Genomic DNA, 25,081 nt, shown 5'->3' with positions numbered 1-25,081 from the left:
TTGCAACAGTTTGCTTCGCTTTACTATTTTGCCACTACAAAGCACTCTGCGGTCTGTTTTTGTCGGGAGAAAAACGCACATGTATTATTGATGGCGTCTGCTATGGAAGCTCGGCCGCCTCCGTCGTCTCTACATTTGTTGCTCGGCACTTTGATAGGTTGTTCCTCCGCTTCGGTTTCAAGCTTTGCCAGGCCGGACAGTGAGCCAGAGGACGCTTCCAAGAACACGGCATACATACGTGCACGGATGCTCACCTGCTTTTTTATGATCATACCCATGTGAGTTCTTCCAAGGAACATGTTCCGGACATGGCGTTACTTCATCCGGATTTTGGCCATTTTATCTCTAATGCGCTTCAAAAACCAGCTGGCCAGTAATCTAAAAGACACATCGGGATCTTTTTGGGACGCCGTCTGATTTCAGATTTTTTTTCCCCCATATGTTCGCAGAGCATCTTTGCCCAGTTCCAGTTCAGCAGTGAGCGCGTGTTGCCATCCGACGCACTGCGAAGCGCCCTGGCCAAGACTTTCCAGGACGAGCAACGCTTCCAGCTGGGCATCATGGACGACGCCGCGGAGTGCTTTGTGAGTCACGGGTGCCAGCGCACACCAAAAGCTTGTGGCAAAGTTAGATTAGAGGAGAAAATAGAGATAAAATAATTATTTCATCTAATTCACTGGAGCTAAAACTAGCATTTTGTTCAACCGGTTGTTTCTTCTCTCTTGTCAGGAAAACCTTCTGATGCGGATTCACTTCCACATCAGCGCAGAGAGCCGAGAGGACATATGCACGGCCAAACACTGCATCCCGCACCAGAAGTTTGCTATGACTCTATTTGAGCAGGCACGTGCACACAAACGCCATTAATAAGTACGCATATAGTAACTGAGTGTCTGTGTGTTTGCACTCGCAGTGCGTGTGTAACAGCTGCGGCGCCACCTCGGACCCGCTGCCCTTCATTCAGATGGTTCATTACATCTCTACCACGTCCCTATGGTAAGAACACACACACATGCATATATATATATATATGCATATATATATATATATATATATATATATATATATATATATATTATATATATATATATATGAATAAATTAAAAAAAAAAAAAAATATATATATATATATATATAAATAAATAAATATATATATATAAATAAATAAAATAAATAAATATATATTAATAAAATAAAATATATATAAATAAAATAAATAAATCATATATAAAATAAATAAATAATACATATATAAAAAAAAAATATATATATATATATATGTATAAAAGCACACACAACATATAAATGGCACACACACTAGCAAACACAAGGGAAGTCCATGTAATACGGATGTCATCAATCAACAATTCGATTCAGGAGACCCCGGAGAGGGGAGTGGGAGTCTTGGGCAACATAAATCCATATGCGGAGCAGTGGTTTGGAAAGATAGCAAATGAGGGGCCGAAAATGAAGCGCTGTAGGTGGCGCTGGTCACTTGATTAGGTACCCTTTCGAAATTTAACGATTGACGGTGGTTGTGATTGTGTGTGCCGCTGCAGTAACCAAGCGGTGAGGATGCTGGAGTGCCGGGAAAAGGCCACACCGGACATGTTTGGGGAACTTCTTCGCAACGCCAGCAACATGGGGGATCTGCGCAACTGCCCTGTGAGCATTTAAAAAAAATAAAAAATACCCCCCAACACACACACACACACACTTTTCACCAGTTTCACAACAATTCAACGCAGTTGCAGAAAAAGACTAAGTGGAGTCACCTCTCCGATCCGCACAAGTGCTTAATAATAAAAAACGATGATATAATAATGTCGGCATTACATAACAATCGCAGATTGTGTTTGCGTTGCTTACATAATCAACAACTCATTTGCATGTTCTCCCCATTTCGCCGCCACTTTCATCACCGTAAGCATTTTTTTTTCCCGGACTTGTCCTCATCGACCCGCCGGTGTTGACGTAAAGCGAGGCTGTATTCAGCTAGTTGCGGCAAGATGACGCGGGGGCAAAAAAATAAAAAATGTTTTTGGAGACGATTTGGAACGAGAACATTCAGGTATGGTTGTCCAACTTAGCAGAGAATTTGGAAGAGAAGGAAAAAGGGACTCCATCAGGATGGTGTGTGTTGTGCTGCCACATTGGGGGAAGTGAATGGATCCAGCTTGGCTTCACATGGCAGCTCATCGCTGCCAAAAAGTGTCCCCACAAAGAGGCTCCTCTGTGGGCTTTTTTTTTTTTTTTAACAAAGCTCTGGATTCTGGAACCCCTCCTCCTCTATCATGAGCTAGTGCAAAAATAAAGCGTGCTTTTGATTGACACTTTTAGTGTTAGTTTTTGGGCATAAATGTACGAAGCAACTGCCACCTTGAGACATCACCGAGGGAGCGCTTGTTTGGAGCACTTTGTAAAACCACTGAGTCAATGTTTGTTTTTTGTTTTTTTTTTGCCAGTGAGGCTCGTTTTTGTCGAGTGGCGGAGCATTGCAATAATAAGTCATCACTGACAAAACAATTTTTTTGGGGTGGAACTTGTTTTGCATAGCTAAAGACATATCGGTGATGTGAATACATCACATGGCTTGTTATGCTTAAAATTTATCACAGAGAGAACGATGGTTAGGCCCACTCAGGGAGTGATTGTTATGCCCACCTCAAGATATCAGCGATACTTGTTTTGCTGACCTGCAGACTTTCCTTTTGCCCACCTTAAGTCATCATTGAGGGAAGCGCTTGTTTGGCTCACCTTGAAAACTATCACTTGAGGGATTGCTTGTTCAGCTCACCTTAGTACGCATCACCGTGGGAGCGCTTGTTTAGCCCACTTCAATTTTATTTTATTTTTTTTGCTCACCTTAATAGCTGTTAGCCGTTCTGGAAAAAATTGCGCATTATTATCTTTGTCAAGGCCTAATTGTTGTCATGGGTTACATGTTTTGTGCAGCCTACTGTAATTCATAATTTTAATTTAGTGTGAATTTAAATACTTGACATCCTCCGTCGTAACATATCGAATGCATGGAGGATAATAAATCATCATTAGTGCTCCTTCGTTTGCTGATTGATTAAATGTGGATAATCTCCCCGCTGCTGCGTCTAATGACTTGCGAGGAGTTTCCATGATCAGTATTCTGCAAACCCGCACTTTCATCTGACCGCCGGTGCAATTATATAACGTGCTGGAAAGGTCCTCTTGAGAATGAAGAGGCAGACCCTGGCAAAGCATCACCCCCCCCAACCCTCTTTCCCTCCCCGCACTTCCTCAAAGAGAGTCCAGTGTGTGCCGCATATGTGTGTGTGTGTGTGTGTGTGTGGGAGGCTTGTGTTGGCAAAGCCCACCGGTCGCCGGGGTGTTCTCAGGCTGCTTCCGAGGCGGCGATGCCAACTCTGTGTGTGTGCATGTTTGCATGCGTGTGTGCTCCAGCTCTGCGGTCGGTCATGACTCAAAAGGAAGCATCCAGTACACACCGTCCTGAACTCGGCAGAGAGCCCCAGGTACAAATAAGTCCCTGTGACGTCCACATCCTTCCATTATCATCATCATGAACATCACCGCCAGGCGCACACGTCACAGAATATGACTAAAAAGCCACACAGGAAGTGAACAAAGATGGTCGGTCAATACTTAGTGTCCTTTTTTTGTTCTCGCAGAGTAACTGTGGTGAAGTGTTGCGCATCCGCCGCGTGCTGATGAACTCGCCGGAGATCGTCTCCATCGGGCTGGTGTGGGACTCTGACCACTCTGACCTGGCTGAGGACGTCATACACAGCCTGGGCACCTGCCTGCGCCTGGGGGATGTAAGTGTGGTTCTTCCACTCCAGTCCAGTAGGTGGCAGTCATGTGCATTACAAAGCAAAGGGTTGACTGCCTCACATTTTTTTGTTTTTTTTCTTTCATCGACCTGAAGACATCACGATGGAAAGCTTGTTTTTTTTCCAGGTCAAATGACTCCTAAATATTTTTTATGCTGCAAAACCTGCTCAGGCTTTTTTCGTGCACCTTGAGACATTTTACTGAGGGAGCACTTATTTGAGTTATTTTTGTTGTGCGCCGCCGTGAAACTATATTTTCCTCTTACCACCCAACATTTTCATGACACATGCCCCACTCGCATCTGAATATGAAATAGTTGTCTCATGACCTCTGAAGGACCTGACGGCAGAGGCGGCGCTCCCACAAAGGAAGTAACCTTGAGATTGAGGACAGGGAGGCGGTTAGCGGCCTGAGTTGATGAAACCTTGGTGGACTGAGGACAGCGTGGCACAGGAGGAGGAGGGGCTGTGGTTGTCATGCCAACGGGGCACCTTTTCTCAACCGCTGTCCAGTTGGATTTTGACACATTTCGGGACGGTGTGCTTTCAAAATTTCGCCACTGAGGCCGGTGAATGAGTTCACCACATACATGCCCAGAGTGCTTGTTTAGTCCACCTGACTAAATATAAGATTGCAGATTTATGATTGTTTTGCCCACCAAAATTATTGCTTGGCTCAATGAGGGAGTGATTGTTTTGCCCACCTTCAGCCATATCACCGAGGCTGTGCTTGTTTTGCTCTCTTTAGGTCAACAGTGAGGGAGACCTCGTTTTGCCCATCTTAAGCAAATATCACGGAGGGAATTCTTGTTCGGCCCACACATGGAGTGATTGTCTTGCCCTTAAGTCATATCACAAAGGCGTTGCTTGCTTTGACCACCTTAAGACTTAACACTGAGTGAATGCTTGTATTGCTCACCTTAGGACATACCACCGAGGGACCGCCTGCTCTCCTTAGGAATAGTGTGATTGTTTTGCCCACCTTAGGACATATGACTGATGGATTGCTTGTTTTGCAATCTCAAGACGTATCACCGAGGCAGCATTTGTTTGGCCCATGTCAGGCTCACGCTAGTCTTTAAAGGAGCGACATGCCACTAATGAAGACAAAACACCAATGAAGCGTTTGTTTTGCCGACTTTAAGACATGACAGAGGGAGTGATTGTTTTGCCCCCCCCAACCTTAAGACAGATCGCCATCCCTGAAGTGTTTGTTATGCTCACCTTTAATCCTTGTATCCCTAAAAAGCGAGCGTGTTTTGGTATTGGATCCCATTACACAGATTGACGGAGCAGAGACATTGACACGTCAGGGACTTCCTCGGGCGGCCCTCACGCACACACACCTACACACACAGATGGATATGCTCACACGTGTTGCAAGCAGTGTCATGACCGAGCGCTGTCGGTGCATTTCAATGCCGCTGTAACATCTCAGGCACACTCATTCTGAAGTGATTCCCATGAATAATGCATGAGTCAGCATTATAGCGTGTCAAGTTCTTCTACCTCACAGCCCCCCCCCACCGCCCCCCCATCACAAACACCATCACCACCACGGCTGCCAACTCCTCCTTCCATCATGTCGGCTTTTTCTCCTCCTGCTGTCTGTCATTCCTCATCTCCGTGATGAAGCTCGTTGTCACAGGCGTGATGCCTTTTGTGCTTTTTTTTTTGTGTCACAAGAAGTGGATCCATATGCCCCGCCGCAGCGCCTCCACTTCCTGTCGCCGCTTCTTTCGTCTTTTCTTCGTCGCTGAGACGATCAGCCCATTTGCGATAAATAGAGGACAATTGGGATAATTACGCGCATCGTGCCTCTTAAATGAGACAATGCGCCGCTTAACACGCTATTTGACTGAATGGCTTCAGGATTTTAGACAAAAGAAAGCAGGAGAATCTGGCTGAATATTAATAAAATATATGAGAGGGAAAATGGATCAGGACACCTGGGGAGACAGCTTCTACCCTTCTGGAAAGACATTTGACAACATTTTGGGACTGTGATTTTTTTTAGGTTGAAGGTCACTGCTGTGATGAACGATTTGTGTATCTCCGCACCAAACCCAATCGAGAATGCCTTTTCATTACAATTGTCCAAAAATGTAAAGATTCCAGAAGAACCGAGTGGCTGATGGAGTAGTTCCATGATTTAGAGAATACTTTCGATTATTTGATTATACACCCAACTGTATTTTGGGCCTTTTTCACATTGAGACAGTTTACGTATTTATATATTATATTTGTAAAATAATAAAACACATTTGTGTAACGTGTATTTATTATATTGTATATACAAAATTACATTCAAATGTTTTACTTATTTCTGTTTCATTTAATTGTAGATAACCAATGTTGAAAATTTATGTTATTATTATTCCTGTCAGTGAATATATATGAATACAAATATGTAAAAAATTACAAAAAATAATTATATATATAAATAATTATATATATATATATATAAATAATACGGTATCCTATATTATACTTTATTTACGATAATACATTCATAACACGTCTTGCTATTCTGATGTATTTTAATTAAGCAAACAACTGTATTACAAACAATGAGAAAATGGTTGCTGCGCAGGATTACCGCATACGGCATCAAAGAAAGCCCCCCCCCCAAAAAAAAATGCTGCTGGCATTCACGTGAACTCATCTGTCTCACGCTGCACACCTCTCCCTCTCTTCCCCGCATCCCTCCCTCTACCTCCCTCCCTCCCTCTACCTCCCTCCCTCCCTCCCTCGCCGCTGTAGTTGTTCTACCGTGTGACAGAGGAGCGGGCTCGCCAGGCAGAGCTCTACTTGGTGGGTATGGTGTGCTACTACGGCAAGCACTACTCCACCTTCTTCTTCCAGACCAAGATACGCAAATGGATGTACTTCGACGATGCCCACGTCAAAGAGGTGACTACATTTGTGCGTGTGCGCGGGCGTGTCTTTGGGTTTGTTTGTTAAGGTCGTTTAAATGTGAGTGGTATGTAGGGATGTGCCAGTGAGGGTAATTGAAGGAAGCTATATGTCCTTGCTCACATGATAGCAATACTGCAGATGTGTGTGACCTTTCTGCTTCCGGCGATAAATTCAACATGGTCTCTCTTAACACGGATTCATTTACTTGCCTTAAATATGTGCGTCTATGGGTGGGGGGGTTCCTATGTGTCTCCAGATCGGCCCTAAGTGGAAGGACGTGGTGTCCCGCTGTATCAAAGGCCATTATCAGCCCCTGCTGCTACTCTACGCCGACCCCCGTGGGACGCCGGTGATACTGCAGGAGAGCGGCAGCCCCTGCGCCGGCGCCGACCCGCTGCTGGAGATCCAGCACTGCAGCAGCAAGGCCGGCTACGACAGCGAAGACTCAGGTTCGCGCGACGCCGAACATCACAATACTGCGGATCGAGCCCGGCTGCGAATAGCGAAAACCCTCCAGTTACTGAACTAGCCCCCCCCCCCCCCCCTCTAAAAATATTTAGTTTGAACTTCAAAGATATCAAAAACTATCATCCTAAACCACTATGACATCTTTTCAAATGCATCTTAAAATCTTAAAAAAAAAAGCCACTCAGCAGAGCCATTACATAAATTTTGCAAAGACTCTCCATAATTTTACTAACAACCCAGGCTAAACTTAGCTCCTCCCTGATCACAGACAATATATGTATATCATAATTTTTGAATAGTCTTTTTTCTTTCAAAAACCAAATGTGGTGCTGGAGCTCAAACATTTCCCATCCTTGGATTACACACGTGCGTCGATCATCCGGAGGTCGACCTTCAACCTCCTAATCTGCCCCGGCATCATTCCTCCTAAACATATGGGAGTCGGGGGATTAACCGCCAAAGGTCTCCCTTCAGGTCGGGAGCCGTCCATTTCCAGTGACACCCGCACGGACTCATCGACGGACAGCACCAGCCACCGCGCCTACCGCAGCCGGCCGCTGCACCAGTCCACGGGCAGCCATCTGTCCAGCGACTCTCAGACCACCGTGGTCTGCAACTACGATCTTGGAACACCGTCGCACACTGCCGACGCAGGAGGTAGTCTTTCATTTATTGTTCAACAAATGCGCGTTTGCTAGAGTGGCACACCATGCCCCGTCCGTCTCTTCCTCCAGAGTCAGCAGTGGAGGGCCCTCCCCGGCCTCCCTCCCCCCCCCTGCAGGAGTACAAGGAGACGGCCGTCTTCCTGCTCTCGTCACGTCGGCCGCTCACCTCCTCCTCGTCCTCCTCACGGCCCCTGTCCTCCTCCTCCTCGTCGGGGGTGGGAGGCTGCGAGGGTGGGGTCGGGGGGCCTCATTGGGAGGATGAGAGCACCAGTAGCGAGAGCAAGTCCAGGTACTGACGGCAATTCTTTCTGATTTTAATTTGTTTCACCATTAGCAGAAGATAGTACTCTATACTTTGAAATTCTTGTTTCATAAAAGTGAAAGTGCCGGACATATACTGAAAACAACTAAGAGCAGAAATGAAAATTGTATTTTAGTAAAGTAACAAAGCAATCTGTTACATAACCCCGCCCCCCAAACCAGGTTTGTCAGATGAAAGTCCAGCTAGTTGGAAAAGATGACAAGACTTCTATTTGTGCTTCAGTTCCTCTGGTGGCTGCTACCGGCCCACCTGGAGACCCCGAAGAGAAGCCCTAAACATCGACAGCATCTTCTCGGGCCACAGCCAGCGGATCTGCGCTCAGGGCTACCACACCCTGCCGGGACCTTCCCACCCGCCGGCGCCTCAGCCACCCTCACCCTGCGTGCGGCCCACCACGCCCACACCGCGGAGCTCGCAACCTTCGGAGGGCAGGGGGGTTGCAGAGCTGGAGGTGAGATTCGGACTGGTTGGGCAGCCCAGAACTCTGGGGCGGACGATGGGTCCGCCTGCTCCTCCGCCTCTGAGGGGGGTGGAGCACCAGCCTCGCTTGATACAACGGATGGAGAGCGGGTACGAAAGCAGCGAGAGGAACAGCAGCTCCCCCGATAGGTAGGAGAACGCGCACATAACAGCCATCTAAACAACTCAATCATCAATTATTTTTTTTTTTTCCATCAGGGAGGTGGGGCAACAGAAACGGGCGCTGATGTCCGGACCGTCATGGCGTTCAGTGCCCAAGTCAAAGAGTAGCGGTGCTATTCTGCAGGAGCTGCCCTCGCCTGGCTGGTGTCGCACCACCAACCCTGGTAATGCTCGAACTTGTCTCATATTTAGTTCAACTAACTCAGTGCTTCTCAATTTGCTGTCACGCCACCCCCCCCCCCTAGCAAAAAGAGGGCCGGTGTCCTGCCTGTTTTTCATCTCATCATGGCAAACTGTCTGCCCAGACTATGCAACTTCTACCTACCCAACAATTTTCCCGCTAATTTGTCTGTCTCAGGACGCAGCGAGCTGGACGAACTCCAGGAGGAGGTGGCCAGGAGAGCCCGCCAGCAGGAGCAGCAGAAGCGCAAGGAGGCAGAGCAGGAGGCGGCCATGGGCTTCAACCCCAAACCTAGTAAATTCATGGACCTGGATCAGCTCCAGCACCAGGGTACGACCCACTCCACGTCTGGCGGTAGTAGTCGTCACTCGAAATCGGATAATTCAGCTTGATTATTTTTGGCTTGCGTTGTGTGATGTCACACAGTATGAAGTGTGTTGTTTGGTGGCGAGGTCACTCGCATATGTAAACGTCTCTGTCTGACCTCCTCTCTTGCCCTCATTCCAATCTGCTCGTCTGTCTCTCCATTTTGTTCCCATAACACACACACACACACACACACACGAATGCAAATTTCGAGAATATGTTCTAAGTGCCTTCACTAGTCTAAATATTCTGATTAATATCACGTCTGTGGAATATGAGTTTAGTAGTAAAATCCATCTATTTTTAGCAATCTAGGGTGGCGGCCATTTTGTCACTTCTGTCGACTGAAAATAACATCACAAAATAACATCACAGTTGCTCATGGCTCAGGCTCACCTGTTTTCTGAAGCTGAGCCATGATTGGTCGTTATCTGAGTCCTGAGCAAATGCAATGTCATTTTCAGTCGACAGAAGTGACAAAATGGCCGCCCCACTAGATGGCTAAAAACGGGTGGATTTTACTGCTTAATATCATATCCTGCAAATGCTATATTAATCAGAATGCCGTGTTTGGACTTGTGGGGCTGCATAGAACATATTCTCATCAAGAAAATTTTTGGGTTGACTCACCCTTTAATTTTTTTTTTTTTAATTTGCTGATTTTTCCCAAATGACGGCCTTGAATCCCTATGTAAAAAAAAAAAAACACATTATCCTTAAATCCACCGTCAACGATTTTTCAAAGGATCTATGTTGAAAAATAGACTTTTTAAAAATAATTGTATTCAAATAGTGGGACTCTGGGGGCCTTGCCCACCCTTTAAGTGTAAAATTGAATGAAGTGCGGCATCCGCCCGGTAATAATGCCATTTGCTCCTAAGTGAGATAACAGCATTGTCTTCTTACAAACTGCAGTTGCTCCTTGAAGTTGTTGGCAGGCTGGGAATGTTTGTGTTTGTTGATGTTTCCATGCGCCAGAATAACGCTTTGATATTCTCGCTTGCTTGTTTGTTTTGCGCACTCCGGTTCTGCCTTCTCTAGTTGAAGCAAGTAGTGAACATTCTGCAATTCGAACAAGGCGGAAGAGAAGGTAGACAAATGCCAGCAGGAACGAGCCAGCAAAATGCAGCCCACTGGCTGTCAATCTAATGAAAGCTGGGCTTGCCATTGGCCGAGCAGTATTTGGGGCAAGATGGCGGCTGGCTAGCTGCATGAGACACATCCGTCCCGAAAACGAGCAGATTTAATCATGGAAAGAAAATGGCTGTAAAAATGTATTTAGAATTCTTGATCCTTGGGGTATTTTGACAAAGGAGTGCCACAGAGATGGAATTGGTAACTGATTTAATAGGAAAACCAAATCTCTTTAAAAGCTTGAAACACACTAAACATTGTGGCCAACTGTACTGGACAAATTTGCAATTTTCAAAATTGCAATAATTGCATTATAAGTGTCCACAAAATTTTGGAATGCTCAATAATTCCTTAAGTACTGCTTCAAAAATGCTAAACGCCTGAATAATAAATAGAAGGCAGCACTCTCGCATTCCATTTGCAGGAGTTCATTAAAAAGGATGTGAGGCGGCATGAATTAATTAGCAAAATAATCGTGGAAAAACTTGGCGTGACTCGGCTCAGAGTGGCGAGGAAATGTATGTTCTCCATCGTGATATGCACATTTGGTACACATCATGGATTTGTGTATGTGTGTGTATGATTGGGGATGAGAAGTGATGGTGCTCTACCACCCTCTAATGACACCTTTGGGTTTTGCACCATTCCAGCTATAAGGCAAGTGGTGGTCCTCAGCAAAGAATGAGCAAAATGTCATCCTCGCATAGGCAAACATGTATATGTATCTTCAAGGACCACGACATACACAAAATGTAATACTCACAGCGACATAAAGACATCTACGTGTATGACGATGACCCCACAGTAAAGATGTGATCCTCACAGAAACAAAATAAAACAGAAGAGTATGTGTGTTTGTGGCCGACAGAAAAGGAATTGCAAAGGGTAGCTGTGCCACAGGGATAAAGACATCTTTGCCTGAGCATGTTTGTGTCCCAAAGCAAAAAAAAAAGGTGTAAAACATAGCTCCACGTAGAGGTCCTCACAGGAATATTAAGACATGTACATGTGTGCACTGGTTGCCTACAGCAAAAATGTTGCCAAATGGGGTCCTCGCAGAGACAAAGACATGTTAGTGTGTACGTGTGTGTGGTAAACGGCAAAGTTGCACGTTCTTGTGGTCGTTACAGTGACATAAAGACACGTTGTTGTGTGTTTGTGGCCCAAAGCAAAGTGACAAAATATGGTCCCCACAGAGACATAAGGACATGCATGTGTGTATGTTTGTGGCCTACATCTAAGAGCTTACCAAAAGTAGTCATCACCGAGACAGAAAGACATGCATTTGTGTTTGTTGCGTGTGTAAGTGTGCCTTCTCTGAACTGCAGGTGTGAAGGTTTTTCCCCCAGCTCAACTCTAAGTAAATCTGTATGCGGGATTATTAGATTTGTGTCCTGTCTGTCCTCCTGTGAGTGTGTTTGCTTCAGTGTGTTGATGAAACTAAAACACACACGCACACACACACACACTGCTCTGGGTACAAGCAACCTTGATGAAGTGTGAGGACGACAAGCGAGTGGACAGATGGCTCCACTATCGGCGCGCTTACATAAGTGCTTGCTCCGCCGTGCAGCATCCGTATCGATGCGTTCCACGCGAGTCTCTCTTGTCTCTTGACCTTGAATCTTTTGACTTCCTAACCGCAGTCTCCATGTTGATGCGTAACAACTCGGCGGGCACTTGATTAGGTATATACTGACTCTGTTTTGACAAAGACAGAAATGTTCAGATTTCAGGTGCAAAAGTATTGCGTTCAGGAGTACGTGTGCTTGATTTCCAAAAAAAAGACAGATAGACGAGAATTCATGTAATTAAATTATCTTATTATAAGAGTAAATTAATTTATTCTTGCTTTTTATTAGTACTGTTTAGAATTTATTTACTGGATGGTTACTTGATGTGTAAAATTTTAATAATATTTTTGTTTTATTATTAAAGGGGTAGTCAAGTCAATAATTTTCTTTTTAATAACATGTCCGATGTGCCCCACGAGTTTAAACATGGAATTCTGATTAGTATTACATTTGTGGAATATTAATTAATCAATCCGGTTTTTTATCCATCTCAAATTTATTGCAACAATTATTACATGACTGTTGACAATGAAAACACATAGCGGGCAGGATAAAAGAATGATACAAGCCCGTGAGTCCCGCTTTGCCCACGCCTGATTTCACACCCTTTGCAGAGAAACAGTGTGCATGCCGACAAGCCCCCCGCCCCCTCGACCTACCCCCCCCCCCCCCTTTTCTCATATAACAACATAACCACTCTATCTGCTTCTTTCTCCCCTTATGTCATCCTCTTCTTCTCTTCTTCCTCATCACCCTGTCCTCTCGTCCCCCCTCCTGCCCGAATATGTCGCGGGTTCAGCTGTGCTCAGACCCCTGCATGAGGCTAGCGCTCCGAGCGGCTCGGCCGTAGCCGCCGCGTGCATGAGGAGCGCTGGCGGTCCGCTCAAAGGCAGGCAGGAACAGGAAGTGCAGCAACGGGAGTCAGGAAACGCCCCCCGCCCACAGGGGCGTCGCAGGTATACACGCCGCCACTGTGACCCATTAAGACCCACCTGCCTCCCACCTCAACCCTGCCGGACTCCTCGTCTATGTGTGTGTGTGTGTTTGTGTGTGTCCTATGCTGTCGTGCACATCCTGCTGTGTGTGCCTTGCTTGGCTAGGCTCAGAAAGAGAGTTGTGTATTTTTTTTTCCCCCTGCTTTCCCTTTTTGTAGCGCTCTGTCCTGTCGTGCGATGGCAGTTGCTCTTGTTTTGTGTCGTGTTGTGTGTTTTGTTGCCGTGCTTGAGGACTTCGTGTCGGTCCGCAGAAACCCTCAAGGCAACAAATTTAGACGAGAGATGGCTATAACTGCAGCTCTGATGCTCTTTAACTGCTTGAAAAAGGCTTTCAAATATTATTTCAAGGCAAATGTGTGACTCAATTTAAAGATTTGTTGCTATTTAATAGACAGTGATTTGCCCATACAATTTTAAAGTGAAAAATGGTGCGTTGAAATCAATGTTGAATTTTTTGGTCTTTTTTATTTATTTATTTATTTATTTATTTTAAACGCGTTTCCAACAAGTGGATGGAACGATGAACAATTAAAAATTGTAGTTATTTTTAGCACACAATCTTTTACAACCACTACTTTATTTGATTATTTTTATTTACCCTCTCAAAAAGGATACAAATAAAATCTACTGAGTTGTACAGATTATACAGTAGGTCACATTAATAGTAGAAAAACCTTTGAAATGATTTGTCCTCATTTTTTTAATACCACTAAATCCTGTCATTTGAACTGGGGTGTGCAGACTTTTTATAGGCACATACACACATTATTAGTATTTTATTAAGTATATTTTTATTGACATTCGTCAGTTTTGTGATAGGTAATTTGGATCACGAGACAAAAAGAACAAGTTTTCAACAAGTACAAATTAGTGATAATCTACACACTCAAAACACATACACACCACACATTTCAGGACAAAAAAATAATAAAATAAAATAAATTCTTTTTTTTACCTAAAATATATATTTCCTCATTTTCATGTCACCATGTAATTTACTGTACCAAATTCTCATGCAGAAAAATGTGATTCACATTGTAATTGAAATGAATAAGAAAAAAAAGTCAGAATTTGAATTTCAAACTCTTTGCTGATTGGCAGGAATCGACCACATAGTTCCACGGCCTCAAAAGGGTTTTACGAAATAGTTTCCTCACCCTTTAAAAGCTTCACATTTACTGTTAAAGCCAAACGGTTTGCAGAGATGCGCACTCTGCCTCTTTTTGTTTTTTTAATTTGACATTCCACCTCTTTTCTATTGATCAACACGAGCGTCTGATTTATTGCCGCCGCTGCAAAGCCTGCTGGGTAATTACTGAGGCTGAAAAGAGTTGATGGGGCTGCTGGCACGTGCGTGCGCGTGCACTCACAAACGCGCCGGGGAAAAAAAAGAAAAAAATTGATGCACTCGCTGTTCGCGCACACATACACAGATAAGACGCGCAAATAGGATCCACTAATGTCGCACATACATCATTTGCCTGCATGTAAATCAATGAAGTGATACGGCGGCCTGCTGAGAGCGAATTACTTTCTGCGCCGTCGACGTGCGAGGTCGGCGCGCTGCTCTAAAATGGCTGTTTGGAAAGTCTGACGAAAGCGCATGATAAGCTGGCATTGGGAAGTGTGCGTGCGTACGTGCGTGTGCGTGTGTGCCTGGCTGTGGAGTCCCTTACATTCGAGGTTCTCAAACTGGGGTCCCTGGATCCCGTCAGCAGTTGTTTGGGGTCCACAAAATGATTTGCATTCACATTTGTTAATTTTAAAAAGTGAATACAGACATATAAGGACCTGCGCAGCAATTAATTAAACGTTTTCAGAAAACAAGACGCCATTTTTTGTTGTTGTTTTTGCTTTTTTCTTTTAAATTAAATTAAATAAATGAATGAGTTTGGAAATTATGTCATTAGGCTAACATTATTATTAACTGGTGTTAGGAATATGACGGCATCATTGGAAAAAAATCTCTATGATAGGAGTCCAAATATCTGAATATAGTATTTGTATGTCTGTATTATACTTCCCCCTTGTGGCAAAGGCACACATACCAGAAGGAGCACAAGCTGGTGTTCAAATGGGCTGTCACTGTTTAATTATTTTAATTCCATTAAATTATATTATTTTATGTTTTTATTAATTACAATACAAAAAGAGTGCTATTTTCTTATTAACATTTTTGGTGTAACATACATGAAAGTTATGTTTAATTGGCGTTTGGATTATGATGGCGTCCTGGGACCCAAAAAGTTAGAGAAGAGCAGCCATACATCACCAGGCCGTGTGTGTTTGTGTGTGTGCGTGTTTGTTTTCCTGGCTTGTTTATCCCATCGTGCTCTTGTTGTGACCTTCCAACAAAGCACCTGACGTCAAAATAACTTTTTTTTTTTTTTTTTTTTTGTGTCCCCCTCCCTTCAGTGAACAGCCTGGCCCGGTCCAAGTACTGCTGACGCCCAATCAGGAGGAGGAAGAGGACCAGGTGGACAATCAGGACGCAGCTCCAAGCCAGGACCCGCCCCCTCCTCCGCCTCCACCCTATCGCCATCCGGTGGCTCCTCCCCGTTCGGCGCTCACCCTCAGCATTGCGCACCCGTGTGCCCCCTCCAGTGATGTTGGCGGGGGGGTGAGGCTGTGCGAGTTGCTCCAGGCCGGTGGGGTGAGCGTCAGACCCTTGGGAAGGCACTTGGCCATTTCCCTGCCATCCCTCCCGCTGCGCTTTTGGGAGGCGCCCGTCACGCTCCCCCCTCCTCCTCCGCCGCCGCCTGTCACCAAACCTATCACGCCTCTCTGGCAGTCGCCCCAGCCCAGTTCCACCTCAGCCCCTCAGCCTTGGCCGCCCTCTGACGGAGCCACCCGCCATTGGTCCTCCTGGAGTCTTGATCGCCCCGATGCCATGGTGACGCCCTACGACACCCCACCTGACCGCTACGCCGCCATTCCGTCGCAAGCACCCAGGCCTTGTCGGCACCCCGATCGGGGGAACTACGGCTTCCAACGTGGCTCGGGGCAACAAGGCGATCCCACTAGCTGCGAGCGAGAGGAGCCGGAGCTAACAGAGCTCGACACCCTTTACCAGGCCAGTCTGCAGGCTGGGAGGACAGGTACACATGCACACCTACACAACTATTCAAAAGGTTTGGCGTCAAGGTAATGGTAGGCAGATGAGCAGTGACATTTTTTTCTGAACTTAAAAGAATAAATATAAATAAATTTTTAAAAAAAGAAAATTTTTATGAATAAGGCCGGAAGGTCGAGGCCGGAACCGTACCGGGTTAGCAGCCAGTGGGCAAGGGACTGACAGGCAAAAAATGGTCAAGTGCCCAGCTCTTTAAATTTACAAATATTCTTTATCCTCTGCAAAAAAACAATGAATATCACTGTGGATAACTCAGGATTGACACTCGTCATACTGCTCCCTGGTGGTCAAGTCTTTGACACCACAACGAACAACACTATTTTAATTGAACTGAAGCAAAAACAAATGTTTCACAAATAAAGTTTTAATTTAATTTATTTTTGAAAAATGTATTTATATCGTACACTATAACAGAGTGCTATTTTCCACATTTTTTAAGACATGACAAACGTTTTGGAGAGGGAGGCTGGTGAGTCAAGGTGAAAAAACTTATAAGCCTAAAATGGTGGTTCTTCCTGTGCAGGCTGCAGCCCGTCAGAGCGGCTCATCTCCAGGGTGGGAGGACAAGCTCGCTCCAGAACCCCCAACGCAGACTTGGAGAGGAGCGTGTTTGGGCCGGACGGCGCCAGCACCTCCACCTACCTCAACAAGGTGAACCCCTCGCCATTTTGTCATCTTAATTGTCGTGTCCATCACCGTGACTGACATGCCCTCGTCCTCTCTCGTTGTGCAGCCAATGATGTTGCAGGGTCTGCGTTTGGGGGCGGGGCCAGACGTGGAGGGCGACAACCCGAGAAGAATGGGACGCAGCCTGAGTGGCACGGTGGTGGTGACCCCGCGCCATGCCCGCCTGACCGCCACTCGCAGCTTTGTGAGTATAGCACTCTGCCGCCCCCTTGTGGCCCAGCATGACTACACACTGCTTCCCTCTTCGTTTCTTTGTCTCGTGTCTTCTTCTTCTTCTTCTTTCTGTCTCGTCTCCAAGGCGAAGCAGGCTGATGTCAGTGCCTCCTCCTCCCATTGCTTGCTTCCTCTGTCCTGAATCCCTGTCGCTATTCTACCGCCATCACCTCCTTCATCCTCTTCATCACCAACACCATGTCATCACCACCTCCCTCCTCTACCGCACAGGTAAACATCTCAGTGTGTTGCCGCTCTCTATTACCAAACAATGTAAATTATACATATTTTGTGATATAAAGAAGAGATTAGGATTGTGACATTATTCTCAAGTTCATGTTTTCTTATATTGAAAATCTATTATTTTATTTTGCGATAACGAAACTTTTTATTTAAATATTTATTTATTTATTTATTATTAAATATTATAGATTATGTCTCTTTGCATATACATAATATTGAATGGAGAAAACCTCCATCCATTGTCCCAACGCTTATACTCACCGAATTAATTAACCCTAACAATAACACCAAGATTCCACCAGGTGGCGCCAAATAAACATGCTTTGGCCAGAGCTAAAAATAAACAGCAAATGGACAATATTTTCGCTGAATAACACAGATTGGGTAAAAAAAAAAACAAAAACAAAAAAACAGTAATCTTAAATTTGCAAATTCATTAATATATATATTTTAGGAAAACATAAAATAATCCTAAAATTATTATTTAAAAAAATTGCAGTTAAACATTATAGCGTCCATATTTAGGCATATTTCAACGCGGCCTTCCTCTTTTTGTTTTCAGGAGTTGTCGGGCAGTGCCGGGAGTTTCTGGCTGTGTCTGACGGGGGTCAAACTGTCCTCTGACCAGGGACCCGCTCGGCCTCACTGATCTCTCACAGCGTCCTGGACGAGCTCGCCTCGACGGGCTTGGATCGGACGGCCGAAGCTGCTCCCCCGGAAGGGCGCTCACACGCAAACACGCACGCACGCACACACCCGCCGCGCAACATAGAGCCCCTCTGCTTTTCCCCCTCCCTCACCTTTCTCCCTCGCCCCACTATTCTGTCTATGCAGTCACTCTTGACCCTGAAAACCTCGAACTTCTCCAGTTGTTGCTCCCCTTACGACACTTTCTAGGGCGGGCGCGGGGACGCTCCGAGTAGCCGCGCCTCTTCCTCTTTCTCCACGGGCATTTCCTGGCGGACGCACACACGTAGCAGTGGAACTGTTTCTCTGATAGACAGCCATATTTTCTCCTTTTTTTTTTTTTCCCCAGGCCGTGTACAGAACATATATGAACTCTGTATGTTAACAAATAAGACCTTATGGAATGTTAATGAATATTCATCATAGAAGTGGGGGTGCACTTCACAAGTGTCGAAGCAGGACGTATTTTTGCCCCCACCCTCGCCGCCGCCCTCCTCTTTCCGAATCCCCCCCACCCCCCAGCTCACCTACCTGAATGACAGCTCTCCCGTTTCTTCTGGGAGATTGAACAAGAAAAGCGCCTCCTCCGTTAAATCTTTTAATTCCTGGCATGTTTTTTTTTTTTTGGTTTTTAATTATATTTCATCCAAATAGGAAGGGTTCGCATTAAATGATGTATGTGACGTCTAATATGATAATGTTAAGCTTTGGGTTAAGATTTCCTCCATACAAGTGTACGTACAGTGGATATGATAAGTCTACACACCCTTGTTCAAATGCCATTTGTGATTTTTAAAAATATATAATTTCAAAATATTTCTCAAAACATTTCAATTGGAAAGAGAGTAATCTGATTAACCATAAATAAAGTTTAGCTGTTCTAGGAGGCTTTTCCTTCCAACTTCATCACACATTTTCCCAAATGATTTAGCAGGGAGTTTTAAAACCAAATTTTGAACTTGCTATAACATTTAACTTCATTTTATTTCTTCACTTTATTTTATTTCTTAGATAAGTAATATTAACAATGGAAAAAAAGTTTTAAATTCAGCCGTCATTTGAACAGGGTTGTGTCAACTTTTTTTTTTCTCCATTGTATATTTGTCACTCTACTCTGGCCGCAAAGCGAGGGAAAACCAGGTGAGCGCGAGAATGTAGCATGGGCTTTCTTAAACAGAAGGAGGCTTTGACTCTAGTGCACTTTGCGAAGCGAATGTGGCGGTACAAGAAGTGCACTTTTTTTTTTTGTGGAAGGATGCTTGACTGCAAAGGAATGCTTGTTTCTCTTTAAAATGGTCCTCAGGTGAAAAATCTGCGGTATACTTTATTATACAGAATAGGCCGAGACATACACGTTGCTTTCTACGCTGTATTAAGAGGTCTATTTTCAGCCAGTGATGCGCTGAGAGATGTCAACCAGTTGTACAGTCATCAACCCCCCCTTTATTAAGCTACATTTATGATCTGCTTTATGCAAAAAAAAAAAGATTGATAGTTGTAACTAAACCAAAGGTTGGCATTATTTCCCAGAGATGTTTTTATTTCTTCTCTTTTTTTTTTTTTTTTTAATTTTGAGGTTGCGGGAGAATGTAGCCCAATTGTAGCGCTTGAGTCCGCTATGCAAGTCGAGCCTCCCCGGAGGACCACCACACAACAAACGCCCACCCACCACCACCACCACCACCACCACGAGGAGATTTCATGTTTAATGCTGCTGGTGAACTTTGTTGTTCTGCATCTATTTACGCTATAGTTTCAACCAATGGAATGCAAAAACAAAACAAAAACATTAGAGAAAAGGATGAAAGAGAGGGAATGAATGTAAACTAAAGGGGCACGAGGAAGGCATAGGAAGCTGATGTTTGTGTGTGTGGAAGACTAAGGGGGCTACTAGTGTGATCAAAGAAGAGCGAACCTGTATTTTTGCAATAAAGTTATTACAATGCACTCCCACAGGGGGCATAACCACCGTACAAGGCCTCCAGTGATGTATCTTGGTGTTACAAAAATATAATCTCAAAATTCTGTTTCAGACAAGAAACACACACACATACACATAATGAATATGATGGATAATAAATAAATATATTAAAAAACGGAATATTTTAACAAATATGTTGGATAAAAAAAATCTGGTGAGAATATGTATTATGTCAATCATTGCACTAAAAGTGCGGGGGATAAAAATCTAAAATGGTGTTTCAATTGAAATAACGTTTTTTTTTTACAAATGTGCTACTGCACATATTTCTAAATAACAAAACTAAATCATTTTGCAAAAAGAAGAAACATGTATATTCTAATAATAATACGTAATTAGCTACCTTGAAAAGGAGCAACCAAAACAAATGCATTCTCTTTACACACTTTAATGAAGAACGACAACAACTTTTAAAACATTACTATTCACTTAATATATTGCCATTTGTTTCATCCCGATTATGTATTCATGGTCGATTGTTTTTTGTTCCCCAAAGTAGTCCTTTTACTATAGATCAGTGGCCCATCGAACATGCCCACAACGGCGTATCAATTTTGAATGAAAAAAAAAAGGCGTGTAGTACGCTAAAGTGACCACAAGGTGGCGATAATGACCTGCATGTACGACCAAGCTTCACCCTGCATTTATTCCTTCACACACTCATTTAAAAAATGCATACTAAAAATTAACAAATTGGCACATGTGATATGCAGGATTTGTTGTTTAATTATGCATTATTTCATTGACGCTCTTTGATATTCTAAAGGCTACACACTACATAATTATGTTCTACACGTTTTGTTTCTTAATTTCAATTTACAATAAGCAAAAGCGCAACACGATACGCAGGAACATGCACTTGAGTAAATTAAAGTTGTTCTGTTATCAAATTTAATTGTCACTCTTGTAAAAGTTAATCCTAAATATTTTAAAATACACAATCGCTTTTGAGCGCCCCCTTAAATGTAATTTTTTGTCCCACTCTTGATGACCAACTTACATATCAAATAATAGAGAAATAATAAATTGATATTTTATTAAATATTAGTAATCATGAATTGAGGTTGTCTTACAAAATACATACAAACCAGCATGAATCAAGATGATGAGCCTATTCTACAAAATATTTGATAGTTTCTATATATGTTTAACTTGTTTTACTCCCGTCCGCTCCTCACCCCCCATCCTGACCTCTGCCGGCTGCTTCGATGATGTCACTTTTCCAAGCCTATCAAGAGCAATTAGGCGGCCGCACAAGGACACTGGTGCAGGCACACGCGCTATAATTAAGAAGTAGTCTTACATAAACAGAGTAATACAATATCTTAAAACCCATTTAAGAGGTTGCCTTTGGCTTATTGCATTTGTCAGCGCTCCCGAACTGATTGGCCTGTCGCTCGCTCGGCCAAAAGAAAAGTCAGCGCCAGTTTTCAGCGCTGAGTCTGAGAGGAAGTTCGACACAAAAATATAAATGCTAATAGGATTATTTTGCTTTTTTTTTTTTTTTAAGCTGTCTGGTGCATGGAATGATGGATGGATAAGACTCCACAAATCACATTTTATGACCTCTTTATAATTCCAAAAAGGTTCACATCCTATTTCTTGCATACGCATAGAAAAAAATATGATGCACATTGATCACTTAAAGTGCATTTGAAAGGCAAAGCTGTGGCGAGTCCCCCCCCACCCCAAGAAAAAAAAGCGTCCGTTTTAGGTTCATGCACTTGCATCCACTGCAGAGCAGGAATGCAGATTTACAAGCTTGCACAGGCATGCAGATGTGGAACCAAAGAGCAAGTGTTATGGTCAATCCCCCTGGTGTGCAGAGACCCCCCGCCCACCCCACCCACCCCACATCTCCTTCTCCTCACCCCTCCGGTGTGTGACCTCCCCGCTACACCCCATCTTAACGGTGGCAGCCGCAGCATCCCTGCTGGGTCGGGGCCTGTTTATCTCTTCCGCAGCGGCCGTGATTAATGAGCCCCCAAACACATCCTCGGCTTCTCTCTGGAGCCGCACAGCTGAGTAAACAGGACCCTCCGCTACCGTCCCGGACCCTTCGACAGGGGCCCATCAGGACACCCCCAAAAACACACACACACACACACACACACACATGCACAACGTTGCTGCAGGTAGCAACTCCTGTGCCGAGCTTTGCTGTGTGATACGCCATGATGATAAAAAAAAATAAAAAGGAGCACAAGGAAAACAAATAAGAAATTCAAAGGTTTGGCCTAAATGTCTCTGACATTCCAAATTGGATCACACACCTGTTCACGCTGCACTCCAACTGGCAGGAGGAGGCACGCATGCAGTCTTTTCAAACATTTTTTTTTTTTTTCAGATTAATGCTTCCTGATTCAAAGTGAAGGCCACAAATGAGATATCTGGATATGAACATTCAGAATGAAACACGTACTTTAAAAAAAAAAAAAGGTTTTATGCTTTAAATTCAATCCATGAAGCCGCAGAACAAAAGTAAAATCATGGAAAAGATCAGACGGCGTAAAAACAAATGAGGAAAGACATTTTTATGACATTTTTTTATGATAGGGACGACGCCGCCTGATAGTCAGCGGTGGGCTCTTTACACAAAATCTCGCTGAAATACGACTCGGTTTTTCCAGTTTTCAGAAAATCATTTTTTTTCGGATGTGCACTTTTTTGTTGATGATAAATCTTAATATTCAATATCTTTGTTCTAGATGAATGCGGAGGACTGGAGCAGCCTCGGGCCCACCAAATGACTTAAACCTCAACTGATAATAATTCACGAGGCGATTGTTGGCCTGTAATGGGGCCAAATAAACTCAATATGAGCTTTGAATGAGTGTTTCGCTCTGCTCCAACTGCGCTGTCACAAGTCATAAACGTCCCACCCGAGGAGTTTCTAATTACATGCAATAAGCTCAAAGTATACATAACAGTTATGAAATCCATGTGGATGTCGACGTGCGGCGTGTGTCCCAGCGTCAAATGAGAGTAACAGGAGTCATTTTTTTCATTTGTTTTGGCTTTGAAATGACTCAATTAAAACCTTCGTAGAGCCAAAACAAAAACGCTTACATGAAAATAATCGTCGTGAAATTTTAATTTAGAATATTCACAAAATATCCATACACGATTAAAGTCTATTGGATAAAATATTGTGGCTACAAGAATTTCCGGAAAAGCCGGCAAGAACATCTGAGTTTTCATTGGTTAAGAAGATGTGCTGACTCTCGTTTAACATAAATGTGATTGGTTAATTATGAACACATCCAGACCCCCAGGTACAAGGGGGTGTGTACACTTGTGCAACTACATTATCAGCGGGGTTTTTTCACAAAATAATCACCCATAAAAAAGTAGATGAGTCACAATAATAAAGTTTTACAAATCGGTTTTAACATCACAAAAACATCAGAAACAAAAAAAGGGTGTGTAAACTTTTGATATATATATTATACAATATATATTTTTTACATCATCGTCTTTATTTCAGGCCTTCAAATCCCTTTGTCTAATGTTTGCAAATGCAAAGGTTGCCTCAAGTCTTCCCCAGCGTCCGGCCGAGCTCACCGTTTGCGTAACAGTGACAAAAGTTAGCGTCTGCCGTGTCAAACGTTACGTTTATGGGTCGTCCCTCACGCCTCCTCAGGCCACTTTTGGGACCATTTGGTGAGGCGCGTTTTCTCCATTTTGTGAGTTTGTCTTTCAACGTGTGCAGCATCACACCCAGCAAAGACGTTTTTATTGTTGTTTCATAAAAATGTATTAACACATAGAACAACATACACGCAACACTGGTTAGCCCATCTATGGCATTTTGTCGGACATGAAATTGTTATTGCCCGAGTGGGAAAAGGTTGGAAAACACTGTTTTAAGGCATGTTATGATAGGAATGAACTAAATTCTGACGGCAAACTCCGACACATTTCACAAACTTCCCGAGACTCTTTTTTGTTTCAGTGTGTATGTAACGTACCCGTGAGTGGCTGGACGGTCAGGCGGTCGGGGGGGGGGGGGCCGGGCCCGTCTGTCCCCATGTCTCGGCATCTGTCTTTGGGCCGGGCGGCGGGGAGGTGTGGGCTGAAGGATGGGGAGCGGAGCACATGTGCCGACATTAACTGGTGACATGGTGAGAGGCTGTGAGAGCGCCGCGCCACTGTCGCTGAACATGATTGACGCTAATGTTTATCTTTACTGGGGTGGGGGGGGGGGGGTGCGTGTGTGCACGTGCGTGTGTGTCTGTGTGTTCGTGTCCCATGGAATAAAAAGTGCTTCACCAAGCAGACTTTCAAAATCTAATTTTAGCACAATAATGGCATTACAAAGAAGGTCTAGGGCAGCCATGGGAAAACTACGGCCCGGGGGCCACATGCGGCCCGTTTAACATTTTGACCCGGCCCACTGAAAAAATTCAATGAATAAACCTTGTTTGTTTTATTTTCCCTGTAATTCTGACGTGTCCCCACTAGGGGGTGCACTCTAAAACAGACATTCTGTTGAAATGCTTTTGTTCATTTTAATTTCAAATTAAAGCATGTTTTTGCTATACATGTATTTTTTTTTTCTCAGCTGAGGTGAGGTTACCAAAACACTCCATCCATCTGCGCCCGGTCCGGGCCCTCTGTCAAATTTTAGAACCCATTGTGGCCTATGAATCAAAAAGTTCGCCCACCCCTGGTCTTGGGTCTAGACTTAGGATTTGGTTCGGGTCTGTCTTTACATCTATGGCAAATTTTAAGTTTAAAGTTTATATCTAGATTCTGTCTCGGTTTAAGTCATAGTTTGGTAAAGTCGGAAGTCAAAGACTGGGTCTAAATGTTAACTTTTACTAGTTTAGATCAAGTACTAGGCAAACGATGAGGTTTATGCCTATGTTTAGATCCAGGTTCAGGACTAAGTGTAGGTCTAGGTATTCTATATCTGGGTTTAGATCAATGTATTTAAGACAGGTCTATATTTAGGTGTTGTTTGGGACTAGACCTAGTTCTAAGTCTCGGTTTCAATTTCGCCACACAGTCAAGTCTAGGTCTAGCTACAAGTCTGGGTCTTGTT

The 25,081-nt window shown here is 44.0% G+C and overlaps 1 protein-coding gene across 2 annotated transcripts in view; it reads left to right on the top strand.

Moving 5' to 3' along the window:
* LOC148317412 (ubiquitin carboxyl-terminal hydrolase 54-like) overlaps positions 1-18,906 on the top strand; it is a 31,806-nt gene extending 12,900 nt beyond the window's left edge. The window contains exons 4-21 of one of the 2 annotated variants that reach the window (XR_015840041.1): positions 450-584; positions 730-843; positions 914-996; positions 1,560-1,665; positions 3,663-3,809; positions 6,588-6,737; positions 7,000-7,192; positions 7,686-7,868; positions 7,946-8,165; positions 8,421-8,807; positions 8,877-9,004; positions 9,199-9,351; positions 12,895-13,051; positions 15,506-16,188; positions 16,747-16,874; positions 16,957-17,094; positions 17,209-17,354; positions 17,929-18,906. Coding sequence is in view for 1 of the 2 variants with exons in the window: in XM_088284535.1 (XP_088140661.1) it covers positions 450-584; positions 730-843; positions 914-996; positions 1,560-1,665; positions 3,663-3,809; positions 6,588-6,737; positions 7,000-7,192; positions 7,686-7,868; positions 7,946-8,165; positions 8,421-8,807; positions 8,877-9,004; positions 9,199-9,351; positions 12,895-13,051; positions 15,506-16,188; positions 16,747-16,874; positions 16,957-17,094; positions 17,929-18,015 (3,192 nt within the window). In the remaining variant the exon portion in view is untranslated. The remainder of the gene's footprint in view (positions 1-449; positions 585-729; positions 844-913; positions 997-1,559; positions 1,666-3,662; positions 3,810-6,587; positions 6,738-6,999; positions 7,193-7,685; positions 7,869-7,945; positions 8,166-8,420; positions 8,808-8,876; positions 9,005-9,198; positions 9,352-12,894; positions 13,052-15,505; positions 16,189-16,746; positions 16,875-16,956; positions 17,095-17,208; positions 17,355-17,928) is intronic. The other variant, XM_088284535.1, reaches the window with a different exon arrangement.
* The last annotated feature ends 6,175 nt before the right edge of the window (positions 18,907-25,081 follow it).

The sequence above is a fragment of the Idiotropiscis lumnitzeri genome, chromosome 20 (genome assembly GCF_059441095.1).
Source record: "Idiotropiscis lumnitzeri isolate Australia: NSW breed Sydney's pygmy pipehorse chromosome 20, RoL_Ilum_1.0, whole genome shotgun sequence".
Taxonomy (NCBI): Eukaryota; Metazoa; Chordata; class Actinopteri; order Syngnathiformes; family Syngnathidae; genus Idiotropiscis; species Idiotropiscis lumnitzeri.
Note: the sequence above shows the minus strand (reverse complement) of the source record. Positions and strands in the feature narration are given on the sequence as shown.